Here is a 14,404-nt window from a genome sequence, read left to right on the forward strand (position 1 = left end):
ACTCGCAATCACACCTCGGGGCAATTTTAGAGTGCCCAATTAATGTTGCGTGTTTTGGGGATGTGGGAGGAGAAAACCCACGCAGACACACCCCGGGGAGAACACAGGTGGGTCCAGGATTGAACCCGGGACCTCAGAACAGTGAGGCCAACACCGTGCCGCCACCTTCTGAAAATAAATCCAAATTTTCTCCTTCCTCTTTTGCCTCCAACGCCACGAAACATGCAATCCATGTCTGATGGCACCCCGTATTAAAATGTCACGTCATATCCTTGTCCAAGCCGCTTATCCTCACAAGGGTCGCGGGAAAGCCGGAGCCTATCGCGGGCGAAAGGCGGACTAACTGGCCCTTAACTGCTCACCAGTCAGTCGCACGGCAAATACCGACACCATCACTCAGCGGGAATCGATCCCAAGCACCAAAGGCAGGGTCGGAAACCGGAGTGCCCACCCGGAGAAAACCCACGCAAACTCCACAGGTTGGGAGGGAACCCGGATCCTCCGAACTGTGAGGCTCCCTGCCAACAATGCGGCCCGTGTTAAGTGCCCCCAGAGCACCCACCACGGGACTCCCGAGGGACGTGTTCCAACACCTTCTTTAAGTCCACAAAACCCACGTGAAAAAGGTTCATCTACGGCAGACGAGCGAAACCTTCTCAGTCCGGGAAAAATGTCTCTCGATAATGATTTGCGAGGCATCGGCGACCGTCAAAGCGCCGCAGAGCGAGCGACGAAAGACAAAGCGCCTGCGCTTTGACACGTACCCGCATTCCGGTGGGGCTCAGCAGGCTCCGCCAGCCCCGGTCCAGGCCGAAGACGACGGCGTTGGCCGAGCCGTGGAGCGGCGCCGACAGCGCGTGCAGCAGGGTGAGGGCGAAGGACGGAGCCAGCGGGTAGACGGCGTCGTGCAGCCTGGCGGAACACAGAGGGGACAGGGTTCGAGTCTCAAGTCGGCCTGGAGTGCAACAGTTACCATGGCGATGGACGTTCACGCAACTTTTAGCAAAGATGGCACCAACTGCCCGCAAGCCGACGTCGTTAGAGTTGGATAGTCACGAGCACATTGCTAACGCAATTCAATCGTGTTCTTTTCCAGGCGGTACAGGGTCGGCCTCACGGTCCTTTGGATCCAGGTTCGATGCCGGCTCTGCCTGTCCGGAGTGCCCACCCGGAGAAAGCCCGTGCGGGCACCCCGGTTTCCTCCCACATCCCAAAAATACGCAAACATCAATTGGACACTCTAAATTGCGCCGAGTGCGGCTGTTTGTCTCCACGTGCCCTGGGATTGGCTGGCGACCAGTCCAGGGTGCGCCCCGCCTCCTGCCCGTTGACGGCTGGGATAGGCTAACGCGTTCCCCGTGACCCATGTGAGGATAAGCGGCTAATAAAATGGATGGATGGACGGTTTGATTCCATCAAGGCTGCCCTTGGTTACCAGTTGTGTTCATAACTTTCATAAACCCTGATAGACAATAAGTGTAAGATCGACGGATTGGCTGGGATCGCCCGACCCTCGTGAGGATACGGGGCCATTTTTTTTTCCATGCACCTTCAAAGTTGGGATGTGTGTTTTCATCTGGATAATTTCTCGAAGCGTCTCCTTTAAAAGTTCCAATCATGTCAGTAGTTGTACAAAACGCGACAATATTTATCCAATTACTAGCATCGATCCGCGAGACCAAAAAGGAGACTGCGGAGTGGAATGCTGCAGCGCTGGCAGGGTACGCTAACGTTAGCGCGCGTTTATTTTCCTCAACCCTGAACGTGGAGATAAGGAAGGAGCGCACGTGAAAAAGCAGCGAGCGCGAGGTCGACGCGTCAACCGGAAGGACGGACGACAAGTGAGTGACGGGGGCAGAAGGAAAAGCTGAAAAAACGAGAGGTAACGAGAGCGAGTGGCGAAAATGCGGCGGCGGCGGCGGAAGAAAATGGGGGAGTGTGAAAAGGAGCGAGGCGAGCTTTATATCAGCGTTTAAGAGCCCATTAGGCAGCGCGAGACGTCTGGGCTGACACATTCTTGGCTGCCGCGTTCGACAGCGCTCGCCACTTTACGAGGGCGGCCAGAAGCGGAGAGGCGGAAAAGCGGCAGAGCGCTCCCGTTCCGGCTCCCGTCCTCCGCGGATCCCGTCCAAATCCTCACGTCCTCTCCTCATTTGCATCCCCGTCGCCCCGCTCGTATTTCCGATTTGTCCCGATCCGACGCGCCGGCCCGCTCAAGGTCGCTTCGCCTCGTTCGGGAGCACATCCGAAGGACGGCCGGCCGTAATTGACCTCGGATTAACCTCGGATTAGAACTCCTCGCCGGGTTGCCGTGTCCCTAATGTTTTTTTTTATTGATCCATTAGCCGGGGAATCAAAGTGTGCGCCGCTCACGGCGATTCCGGAGCGAAACGAAGCGCCCGCCGCGGTTGACCTCGGTGCTGGGAAAGTCAACCCCGGGCCGTCGGTGTGCCGCCCGGGGAGGAAATCTCCAGCTTGCTCATCCGTGGAAAAAAACAACACCAGTTCAGGTTCTATTAGGAGACGCCGCCGCAGCGACTCTTTATCACTGACACCTTTTCCTCGTATTTATTTGCAGTAGCCTCTCAAGCGCTAACCAAAATACAGCCCAGAAAACATCCCAGAGACGCCCGCAGAAAAAACAAACAAACAAACAACCGAACTAAAACACAAGAAACCTTTTTCAAATACATTGTAAATGTTTCGGAACACAGAAAAATGAAAATCGTAACGTACAGAAAGTAATGTACGCATCGCGGTGTTTGTCAGCATGCGTGTGCCTTTAAGAGGCGGGGCCTGCGTCGCTGTCTGGGCGTGGGCCGCGCCAAGCGCCGACAACCTGCGTGAGTGTACTCATCTGTTTCACATTGCGGTAGACGCCCGCGTTTCACATATGGAAAGATTCCCCCCCCCCCCACATTTTTCCCCTTCATATTTGTCATATTTTTTTGGGCGATTCTTCACGAGGTAAGATTTAGCACTTTTTTTTTTTTTTTTTTTTTGCAGTGACGACAACAAAGGACGAAAACGAGTACTTCGGTTTTCGAACGTCTCTAGTTTTCGTACAAATCCGTTTTTGAACAAAAATTTCGAGATTCCTTTTTCCGGTCAAAAATCGGTACACGAACGCACCGCCGGGAAAAAAAAAAAAAAAAATCGGAAAAGACGTAGCGTGCGCGACGCAAGCAGTTGACCCACACAGACGTGTCCCGGTTGCGACATTTTTTCTTCCGATCGAGCAATATTAACCCCCGATCGTGGCTCCAAAGAAGGCAAGTGGAACTGCTGCTGCTGAAAAAAGGAAACCGATGCGTAAAAGTGTCGACTTCAAGAAGGATTTGATAGCCGAATACGAATCTGGTGCGCTATCGAAGAAGTACGGCGCGGCGAAATGGACGATCGGCACCATCCTGAAACACGAGGATGCCCTCAGAGCAAGCGATCTTGGAGGAAGTGGAAAAGTTGCTCCTTATTTTCGCCAACGAGCGGCAGCGACGTGACGACGAGACAATGACGACTTCGGGAAGGTGCTCAAAAGACGGCAGAAAAGTCTACATGAGATTCTTTCTTTGTTAAAAAGGGGCGAGTCACCCCCATTGAAGACATTTGAAACTGTTGTTTTTCTTTTCTTCCATTAACCCTACCTCAATTTTTTGCACGTTACTTTCTGTGCAAACAAAAAACAATTTATTTTACATTATTGCTCGTTTGAAGTTATTCTGCACTTTTGTTCATAAAAAAAAATGTTTACAAGGCTGGGGGTCGAGTCGCTACAGATACGGCAATGCACTCCCAGGCAAGCGTACTCTACTACTAAAGCATACATTTTAAGCAAAAAAGAAATATATTTCTAAAACGACTTGATTATATAAAGTACTTTAAGTACACTTGTATTTGTACTATGGAATTCATTATCAGAAAAAGTAAAAAAAAAAAACAAAAATTTAGACTTGGAACGCATTATTTCATTTTCCATCAACTGTAATGGGAAAACGCGCTTTGGATTTCGAACATTTCACTTCTCGACTGGCCTTCTGGAACGGATTCCGGTCGAGAACCGAGGCACTACTGTGCACTATTTTATTCAAGAGGAGACTGCGGGCAGCATCCGGCGATGGCGCACGTGAGTGGGTCTTTGTATTCTTTGTCAGTTTTGGCCATCCGTCCTCAAATACTATAATTATGGATCCGCTCTATTCCGAGAAGGCCCAGTCCGCCCATCCGCGTTCGCTCCGACAACAGCCGGTACCTGCGCGGCACGACCTGCTATTCACAGTTGAAACGTCGGTAGCGGTTCTCCTCGCTTTGACGACAGATGCCAACCACGGAGCCACTTTGTCACAAACAATCCTCGATAAACGGCGACATGACGCACGTCTTTTATTCCAGCTCGGTTGTGTTTGGGCTTTTGTTGACTTTTCTCGTGTTCGACTGGAAGCGTCCAAATTAAAAAAAAAAAAAAACTCAAGACAGAACTGCAGGTGAATGAGCGCAGAAGATGATTATGTAGATTTCTTCGTAAATCTGCTTATAATCCTCTCTTATCCTCTTTTGCGGCAGAAGGTTGGAAGGTTTATTTTCTATTAATCTGTCGCCACTTACCTCCCAAAATGCCTTTGGAAAAACTTGCGACGGGGAGAGAAAACGCCCCCCCGCGAGGGTTGGGCAACAAGTTGAAAAGCGGCCTAGCGATCCGCGTCCGACCTGCCCGACCCGAGGGCGGCCGTGTCAAATCTTAAGGGTCTTAACGCGGCGGCGGCGGCGGCGCCGCTGCGTGTTTTCTGGGTTAGCCTTAACCGCTGGATCTCAAGAGGAGCGGGCGGCGCAGCTGCTGCTCGCATTCATTTCACTTCCCATTAACGGCAAAATAAATCAGCGGCGGTCCCCACAAAACCTGCTGGACAAACACACAATGCTGTGTGTGTGTGTGTGTGTGTGGAAGAGGGTCACATGCATCGAGGATGTCGGAGGGGGGAGGGAGGGGGGGGGGGAGACCGTGAATGTGCATTTGAGTGTGCGCTTCTCCGAACTGCACAGCGGTGAGAGCAAGCCAGCGTGCATGTGTGTGTGTGTGTGTGTGTATGTGTGGCGGCTATTTCTGGCATCTAATTCCCCCCCCCCCCCAGCCCAGCCCCCCCTCCTGCTGCCGCAAAGAAACGCGATCGGCGTCCGGGAAACGAGAGCTGGCAGCAAGCAATCATCTGCCTGCCTGCCACACACACACACACAAGCGAGCGCAGCAGCGAGCAGCGCTGCACCATGGCAACGGAACCGCCGCAATTAGAGGCAAAGAGGCAAAGAGCCTTTCCCCTCCATCGGGGGAGAGCGAAATGAAAGGAAGAAAGAGCGGGCGAGCGAGAAACCGGGTTGGCGGAGAGAGAGAAAAAAAGGGGGGGAGAGAGAGAGAGACGCGGGAGGTGGTGAGACGAGTGTCAGAGAAACGGCGCTGCACAGGAAGAAGGGGGCGGGGGGGGGGGGGGGCGCAGAGGAAGAACACGAGCGAGGTGAGAACGTGCGAGAGCGAGGCTGAGAAAAGGGGAACGACGACGAGGGGCCCTCGGGAGAGCGACGGCGCTGAGCGGCCCCCGGGGGCGGGGGGAGGCGAACGCGAGGAACGAGGCCGAGCCGAGGCGACGGCAAAAAAAAGAAGAAAAAAAAAAAAAAAAAAAAAGAGACAGCCGGGGAGGAGCAAAAAAAAAAAAAAGACAGATTGCGAGACACAAGCGCGACAAACCGGGAGATTACGGGGCGAAACGCGACACGGGCGCGTTCGCCGCGTTCTCCCTCCAGGGCTGCGCTAATGAAAGATGAATGAGGGCGGCGGTGGCGGGAAGCGTGTCTGCGGGCGACGCCGGAGATGTGCGTCGAGGGGGGGCTCAAACGTGGCCGGCAGGTGTCGGACGACGGGGCGCGCGCCCGTCCCGAGAGCGAGCGCCGCTTTTTAATCTCACGCTAAGTCAAATTAACGGCGCCCCGGAGGCGGCGCGGCAAGTACTCCATCGATCACGCGGCGCCGCGGCCCGCCCGCTAGAAAAGCCTGCAAAAGTTGCAAATGCGACAGAAGGACTGCGCCGGGGGGGGATTGCCGGGAAGCTCACGACGAAAGCCGAACAGTTTTTGTCTCCTCCCGACCGACAAGGTCAAATTCCAGGTTGTCGTACGTCTTTCGGCCCACGCGATTGTCAATCGTGAAGGGGAACAGAAAAATGGCGGAGCGGCCGTATTGGCACAATGTTGTTCTTTTTGGATAAACGCGGGCTCGCCACACGCTGACGAGTATTTCCGACTGAAGCCTTTTTCGATAATCTTCCGTCTTCGTCCCCCTTCGGAATCACGCAACACAGAAGTTTTTGCGGGATCACGCGCGATCTCGCCAAGATTTATAGCTTAGCGGTGGCGGAGAATCTTTATGTGTGGCGGTCCGTGTCGAGATTTTGAAGCGGCTGATTTTCCTCTTTCGTCACGTACGGGGTGTGGAGCAGATCAACATTTTTTCAAGATTTGCGCGTGCGTGTACCACTGCACCGGGCCCAAGGCTACGGTCACATTACATGCGCATACCAAAGAGGATTTGGAAAAGACAAAATTGGATTTTTGTACCGTTCGCTTTGATATGAAAACAAAAACGGACTGACCTGGAAGGAAAACGTAGCCTATGCCATCCCAACTCCGACACAGTCTTCCGCGCATTTATACTATCAGACCAAAATTGAAACCACGTCTACTGGATTCTGAAAATCCGTCAAGGGTACCAAACAGTGACGTGTGCCGATTTCACGCGTTGCTCGACAAAACATGGTCAGAAACAGAAGGGGAACTGTGCCGCTTTTGAAATTCTGACTCTTACTAGCCTCAAAGCCAATCATGACTTTTCAGACCCAGAGGGAGGTGAAAAGAAGACTGCTCGAGTGTCTCCCACTTGGCTAGCGGGTGTCGGGACAACGAGGACGGCGCGACACGTGTCGGCGACGGATCCGAGAGCCGCCGCTGACTTTTAATCGCACGCCGGGCTGACGGGGAGTCAAAGGAAGCCGCGGTGCCTGGAAGGCCGCTCAAGAAATGCCTCATCGATCATGTCAAGTCTCTCACCTGCCTGTCCGGTTTTGTCCGAGACCGTCAGCTCCCCCCCCCCACCTCCCCCCTCCCCCCTCTCCACTCCCCACCCCCTGCCGGCTTCTGCCTTTCCAGTCCAATATGACGCCGTGCCAATCTAACAATCTTTCCGCCGTCATAATGCGTTTTCAAAAGCTGTGCGCGTGTGTGCAGTCAAGCGTGCCCCCCCGCCCCCGGCCCCCGCCTCCCCCTCGGCTGGCAGGTGTCGGACAATCACGACAGCGTCACGCGCCGGAGGTCGCTCGTCTAAGAGCGATCGGTGCCTTTTAATCGCGCGCCGGCTCGCGGGAAGTCAAATCGACGGCGTCTCGCCGACCACTTGCGCTCGTTTATTCAGGACGCGCTTCATCGATCGTGTCGCTCTCTCGCCTGCCTGTCGGGTTCTACGTCAAATCCCGCCCACTGGAACCGCTTCTCCCCTTCTCATGCAATATCCGGCGAACAATTTTTCAAGTCATTGCTTTGCAAATGTCTCAAATGCCCCTTTTCCACTCCGTTTGCTTCATTTTTTTTTCATTTATTTCCAGAAACAAACAACCTCAGAGACAATTTCACACGTCTTCTGACTCCTACGATGGAAGTGTCCCACTTCTGACACCAACTTTCATATTCCAATGTTGCTCTAAGAGGCCAACCAGATTTTTAGTCATCGTTTTGCGAGGTCTCTGGTGTCCCATTTCCAACAAGCGGAGCAGTTGCCTGAAATAAAACCTGCAGAACGCAACACGACTAAGACACTCAACCTCTGACACCGGGAATTGTTGTAGTAGCAGACAAATTTCAACGCCGGTCTATTGGCTTCTTAAAAGCTTCTGAAGGGCACCAAAAAACCTGACCCATATAACATTGGTTGGCGGAAAACTGTCTGAAATCTGCCGCTTACGACGAAAGCGACTCTCCACTCGGTTTGCAAACGTTGCACAGGTTACCCCCCAAACAATTGGCCACTTCTGTTTCATTCATTTCATGATGAGTGACAAGAGTCAACCTCAAATTTGGACGGAAGATGCTGGAGATTGTACTCGGAACGGGGATAAGATCCTGCACCAAGTCCAGGAGTTCAAGCATCTTGGGGTCTTGTTCACGAGTAATGGGAGGGCGAGATTGAGGAGTGGAGTCGTGCAAACTGTGTCAAGGTGAAGGAGCTGAGCCGAAAGGCAAAGCTCTCGATTTACCGGTCGACCTGCGTTCCGAAACCTCATCTACGGTCACGATCTGAGAGTCGTGACCCAAAGAAGATGATCACAAATACGAGGTGTCCGCAGGCTTACGGTTACGTTGAGAAGCTCGGTCATCCGGGAAGGGCTCAGATTCGAGCCCCGGCCCCTCTGGCCAATAAAGCTGATTCTGATTCTGATGAGGTGGCTCGGGAATCTGGTTAGGATGCCTTCCTGGTGAGCTGTTCTTGGCACGTCCTACCGGGAGGAGACTCCGGGGATGACCCAGGACACCCTGGAGAGACTATGTCTCTTGGCTGGCCCGGAAAAGGCCTCGGGATCACCCTTGGAAGAGCTGGATGAAGTGGCTGGGGGGGGGGGGTAAAGGGAAGTCTCGGTTTCCCTGCTTAAACTGCAGCCCCCTGTGATCCAACAGATTTGATTGATGGACAATAACGCTGCCATGACAAAAACTCTCTGGATCTTTTTTAAATTCATTAATTTTGAAGCCAAGCTGCGATCTCGAGCGCATTTCAAAGAAGACCTTGGCCTGCGGGTCTGTGCATAAAAAGGGAGAAAAGAAGCGACAACGAATCCTGTCGAGTAACCGCGACGTAGCACTTTTTGACGCCATTGCTCAAGAAAAGTTGGACGGAAGCCACACTTGCGGTCGACGACGATACATCATTTTTATGGAAGGGGCTCCATCGTGGTTGTTCGTAGCTTGGTCTGGCAGAGTTTTTCGCCATCCCGCTCGCGAGATAACAGATCAGTCAGACGAGGCTCGAGCGTGGCAAATGGCACCGCGGCGAGTCGAAACGCGACAACGCACTTGCGGCGTCAAGCATCCGCCGATCGCATGAGAGCCTCCTTCCGGAGAGTCGACGGCAGCCAAAATAGTCATCCTGACCCTGATTGCACTTCCCCTTCTCCTCGGCTGACTCGTTTCTCTTTTTTTTTTTTTTTTTTTTTGCCTCCCCCCCTCCCCCCCTCCCCCGCTTTCACTCCAGACGAATCATACGGTTCAAAATGCCAAAAGACGGACGGCCGCAGTGCGGCTTCTCGGAGCCGATCCGAATCCTCCGAACGAGAGGGACTTTTCCGCTGCGACACGTGACCGCTCTCGACTCTTGGGCGAGGTCGGCTCGTGTTCTCTCGGGATTTCCGCGTTTGAGGCTATTTACCGAGCAGCGCAAAAGACGTTGTAACGTTTCCCAGGAAAAACTCGGCTTGGGATTTATCCGCCGTCGTAAATCTGTGATCGAAGTGCGCGACAAGCGGAGCCTTAAAGATCCCGCAGTGTGCCATTCTTGTCTGGAATGACCCCAACAAGATGCCACGAGCAGAAAATTGTTGACAACTACAGTTTGTATTTTAGCTCATACGCTGTAAAATTCATAGCAATAAAAAAAAAAAAAAAAAAAAAAAGAACCCTGAATAAAACCGGTTTTGCCCGAAATGCGACAAGAATCTCGCGGCAAAGACGGAAGCTTTTTTTTCGTACCGGGATGAACATCGCAGCCTGATTAATTGTTGCAAAAATATGGAAGAGTTTCTGACTTTGGAGCCTGATCGTTGGTGAATCAGGAAGGTGGGGCCATGCCAAAGGCGCCGCGAAGCGATCTCGCGATCCATTGAGCATAACTTTTACAGCAGGACAGCAGGTTGAGTCTGAAACTTGAAAATGAAGTTAGACCTGTACTCAATATTTGTATTAAAAACACGTGAACGCCATAAATATGCAGTGGTAGGGTTGGTACCAGTGCGTGCAAAACCCCAAAGGCAAATGGAGGTCCACGAAGCAGACTGAGGTTGACATCTAAACGGATGGCACAGCCCGTCGGAGCCGGCGGACCCTTTGCGACGGTGGCCTGAAATTGGTTGGAATGCGGAACGTTGGAGTGTGACGGAAGGCGCCATTACCACGCTCGTCTGCGCCAACGACTTTGCGCCTTCCCATTTTCTTTGCCGCTTGTCCTCACCGGGGTCGTGGGAGTGCTGTAGCCTATCCCGGCTGTCAACGGGCAGGAGGTCCAATTCATGTTGCGAGTTTTTGGGATGCGGGAGGAAACCGGAGTGCCCACCCGGAGAAAAACCCACGCAGGCACGGGGAGAACATGCAGATTCCACACAGGCGCGGTCGGGATGGAACCCGGATCCTCAGAACTGTGAGGCCAACCAACGCTTTACATCTGCGCTACCGTGCCGCCAAAATGTCATTCCATTGTCCAAGCCGCTTATCCTCACAAGGGTTGCGTGAAAGCTGCAGCCTATCCCGGCTAGCTTTGGGCGAAAGGCAGCCTTCACCCTGAACTGGTCGCCAGCCAATCGCAGGCCACATGGAGACAAACAGCCGCACTCACAATCACACCTTGGGGCAATTTCGAGTTGCATGTTTTCCACTGATGGTGGAGTGGTACACACGCCTGCCTTTGGTGCGGGCGGCACGGGATTGATTCCCGCTCAGTGACGGTCTCAATATCTGCCTTGGCGACCAGTTCAGCAACCCTTGTGAGGATAAGCGGCTTGGACAATGACGTGACATTTTGGTGGCTGGTAAAGCGTCGGCCTCACGGTTCTGAGGTCCAGGGTTCGATCCCGACCCCGCCCGTGTGGAATTTGCATGTTCTCCCCGTGGCTGTGTGTGGGTTTTCTCCGGGTGAGCACTCCGGTTTCCTCCCACATCCCAAAAACATTCAACATTAATTGGACTCTCTAAATTGCCCGTAGGCGTGATTGTGAGCGCGGGTGTCCGTCTCGATGTGCACTGCGACTGGCCGGCGACCAGTTCAGGGTGTGCCCCGCCTGCTGCCCGTTGACAGCTGGGATTGTATCCAGCACGACCAGGGAAACCTCGTGAGGATAAGCGGCTGGGAAAACGGATGGATGGATGGGATATGGGAGGAAACCCACGCAGACACGGGGAGAATATGCAAACTCCACACAGGGAGGTCCGGGGTCGAACTTGGGTCCTCATAACTGTCAGGCCAACGCTTTAACACTGCCCCACCGCGCCGCGCACCCAAAACACAGGACCTGTTTTGAGGGCACCGCTCCCCATTGTGGGCCACTTGAAACGGTGGCTTCAAAAACAAGTAGCGAGCACCCCCGTCACCCCGTCTGGTTGAAGGCGTTCACGTGGCCGGCAGATAGCGGCGGGGCCCCGACATTTGAACGCGAGTTTCGCCTGGCTCGCGTCGTGCGAGCGAGAGCGAGAAAGAGTGAAAAAAAAAAAAAAGAAAGAAAAAGAGAGGGAGGGAGGGAGAGAGGGAGGGAGGGAGGGAGGGAGAGCAGATGATAGAGTAGGCTTTAGCGATTCCCCGGAGTGTGAGGCAGCGTTTACGGCACTCTCCGAGCAGCCAGAGTGATGAATATTTAAAGACGTGCCTGAAAGCGTGGTGGGGGTGGTGGTGCTGGTGGGGGGGGGGGAGACATAGCGCGCAGTTTGTGTGCGTGTGTGCGCTTGCATCTCACATAAAAAAATTAAAAAAAAAAAAAAAAAGCGGCCACGAGCGTGCGACACGGGCTACCTCGTCTGCACGTCTGCGGGATCTTTATGGCGTTTACCGTATACGCTGCGATTGCCGCCCACTAATTACCGCCGCGTGCCGCCAAGTTTTTATACGTCCGCTTTTGCATTTCGCAGTGCGTGTGCGAAAAAGCCGACCCCCGACGCACGGCCGTCCGGCCCATCCGCCGCCGCCTCCTCTCGAGTCCCCCGCGTGCCGTCCCGCAGGCCGGCTCGGTCTCGCTAAATGGGGATGAATAGCGGAGCGTTGCCGACGCGCGACGGGAGACGGGAGACAAATGGCTCCGGGGCTCTCGGTCTCCGGTTGCACGCCGACCGCTACAAAGAAAACGCACACCCTCCACACGAGCCGCCGGCGAAAGCCAACCGTCGGTAGCAAAGAAATATGTCAAATACGAAACGTGTTATTATTGTTTTTTGTGCACGTAAACTGCGTTTTGCGACGGACAAAATTGATCTTCAGTTGCGTCCGGTAGCTGAAGTTCAATCTTTCAGCGAGGCCCATTCAGACATAATTAGAGCCGCTGAAAAAAAAAATGTTTTTTAATTGCACAAACCGCCACGCGTCATCCACATTTTGTTGCACTTTGCGACGTCGCCCTCTCAAACAATGAGCTTTATTTTTTTTCCAAGCATTCCGAGGATGTGTGCCGTATAAAATAATCAGGTGCGCGATGGAATCTTTTGATTTTTAATGAGGAAGTAATTTATGGTGAGAAACCCAAAAATTGAGGGGCCCGCGTTGCTCTTTCTGAATTCCGTAATAATTCACGTGGCCCGACGGGAAGATAAAAAAAGTCGACTCTGCGCGACCAATGAGACTTTCGCCTCCCCGCTAATTTCAGTTGAATTCCGGGTTAGCTCGAGAGATGGCAATTCTTGTACACTGGTTGGATTTAATTGACAAAGCATCATAATTAGAAAAATAATTAAGTGAAAAATTTGGACTTTGGCTCATTTTCTCTGTGTGACATCTCAGACCTTTTCAATAAGTCTTGCATTTTTTTCAAAATTACTCTCTTAATTACTTAATATATATATATGAACGTGGACGACCCTAACTAAAAATGTTAACATTAACGTGGAACCGGAAATGGAAAAAAAAAAAAAAATTGTTATTTCACTCAAATCTGCTTTTATACATGTAAAACGTCAGGAATGACGGCCGGCGGCGGTTCGTTTCGTTTACGGCAGGGGTCTCAAAGTCCTTTTTGTCGCGGGCCGCTTTTTACTTTGGGTTCCCCTCAGAGGGCCGCTATGACCGTGAAAACCATACAACTCTTAAACTGCCTCATCATATTTACATAAGAAATTTAAAATCGAGACGAATGGCTTTTTCAACTATTGTTGTTTGGTCGCACAAAAATGCTTGTAATATCTCAATGTTATCATTCATGAAATGACCATTTGAAATTTGCGTACACTTTTTAACAAAAATGATAAAAAGTTGATATGAGTTGCCTTCGCGGGCCACATAAAATCAAGCGGGGGGGGGGGGGGGGGCGGATCTGGCCCCCGGGCCTCGAGTTTGACACCCGCGGCGCGACCCAAAACTGTCAACTCGCTTTTGGATGTCAATTTTCTGCCAAATGTAAGAAAGATTTGATTCATCCTGCTCAGTTTCAGCCACGATTTTTGGGGGATTTTGATCTCTGAAGCCAAACGTTGCGGGCACATTGACTTCATGAAGTTCCCCAAAACCTTGACGTTATCGTCCAATTTTGAAATGACGTGCTTCCCGTGGGACGTGACACAATTTAGCCTAAGATGGCTTCCAACTTGGGCCGTTATGGGCGAAATCTCCTGTCGAATATTTCTAAGGACGAGGCCCAGAATTCGTACCCAAAATGGATGACTTTGTGTTGAATTTCAGTCGTGGCTTTTGAGACTTTTTTTTTTTTTTTTTTTTTTGGTGCATGTCGTGACGGACGTCATCTACTAATTGGTTGATTGATGACGCTAATGTTGGGGGCGCTATTAAGCCTCAAAAATCAATGATCACATAACTTTATTATAAGATTACATAGCTTAAGGGGGAAAAGCTTCAAAATGTAAAAATTTCTAGGACGCTTCCTCGAGGGAGGGTGTGGCCTGCCCGTTGGCCGAAGTCAGCAACCGTGACCTTAGTTATGTCCTAAAATGTTTTGTTTATTGTCCCGATTAGGGGGTCGCCACAGCGTGTCATCTTTTTCCATCTAAGCCCATCACTGTCCTCGTGTCCTCCCTCACCACCTTGTCTTTTGGTCTTCCTCTCGCTCTCTCTTCCTCGGTAGCTCCATCCTCGCCACCCTTCTACCAATATACTCACTCACCCTCTCTCACCTCTGGAAATGTCCAAACCATCGAAATCGGCTCCCGCTAACCTTGTCTCCAAAACATCCAACTTTGGCCGTCCCGCCCTCTAACGAGCTCATTTCTCATCCTATCCAACCTGCGAGAACCTCAACATCTCTCGACTTCTGCCACCTCCAGGTCCGCTTCAGCGCCACCGTCTCTAATCCGTACATCACGGCCGGCCGGCCGGCCTCACCACCGTTTTATAAACTTTGCCCCTCATCCCGGCGGAGACTCTTCAGTCGCATAGAACACCAGACACCTTCCGCCA

The 14,404-nt window shown here is 52.2% G+C and overlaps 1 protein-coding gene across 4 annotated transcripts in view; it reads right to left on the reverse strand.

Moving 5' to 3' along the window:
• Positions 1 to 14,404, reverse strand: part of si:dkey-100n23.5 — a 109,711-nt gene that overhangs the window by 11,541 nt on the left and 83,766 nt on the right. For 3 of the 4 annotated variants that reach the window (XM_061841221.1, XM_061841222.1, XM_061841219.1), the window contains one exon: positions 765 to 912. The exons of the other annotated variant lie outside the window; for it this stretch is intronic. In XM_061841221.1, the coding sequence (XP_061697205.1) occupies positions 765 to 912 (148 nt within the window). The remainder of the gene's footprint in view (positions 1 to 764; positions 913 to 14,404) is intronic. 4 annotated transcript variants of the gene reach the window in all.

This window comes from Syngnathoides biaculeatus, chromosome 14 (genome assembly GCF_019802595.1).
Source record: "Syngnathoides biaculeatus isolate LvHL_M chromosome 14, ASM1980259v1, whole genome shotgun sequence".
NCBI lineage: Eukaryota > Metazoa > Chordata > Actinopteri > Syngnathiformes > Syngnathidae > Syngnathoides > Syngnathoides biaculeatus.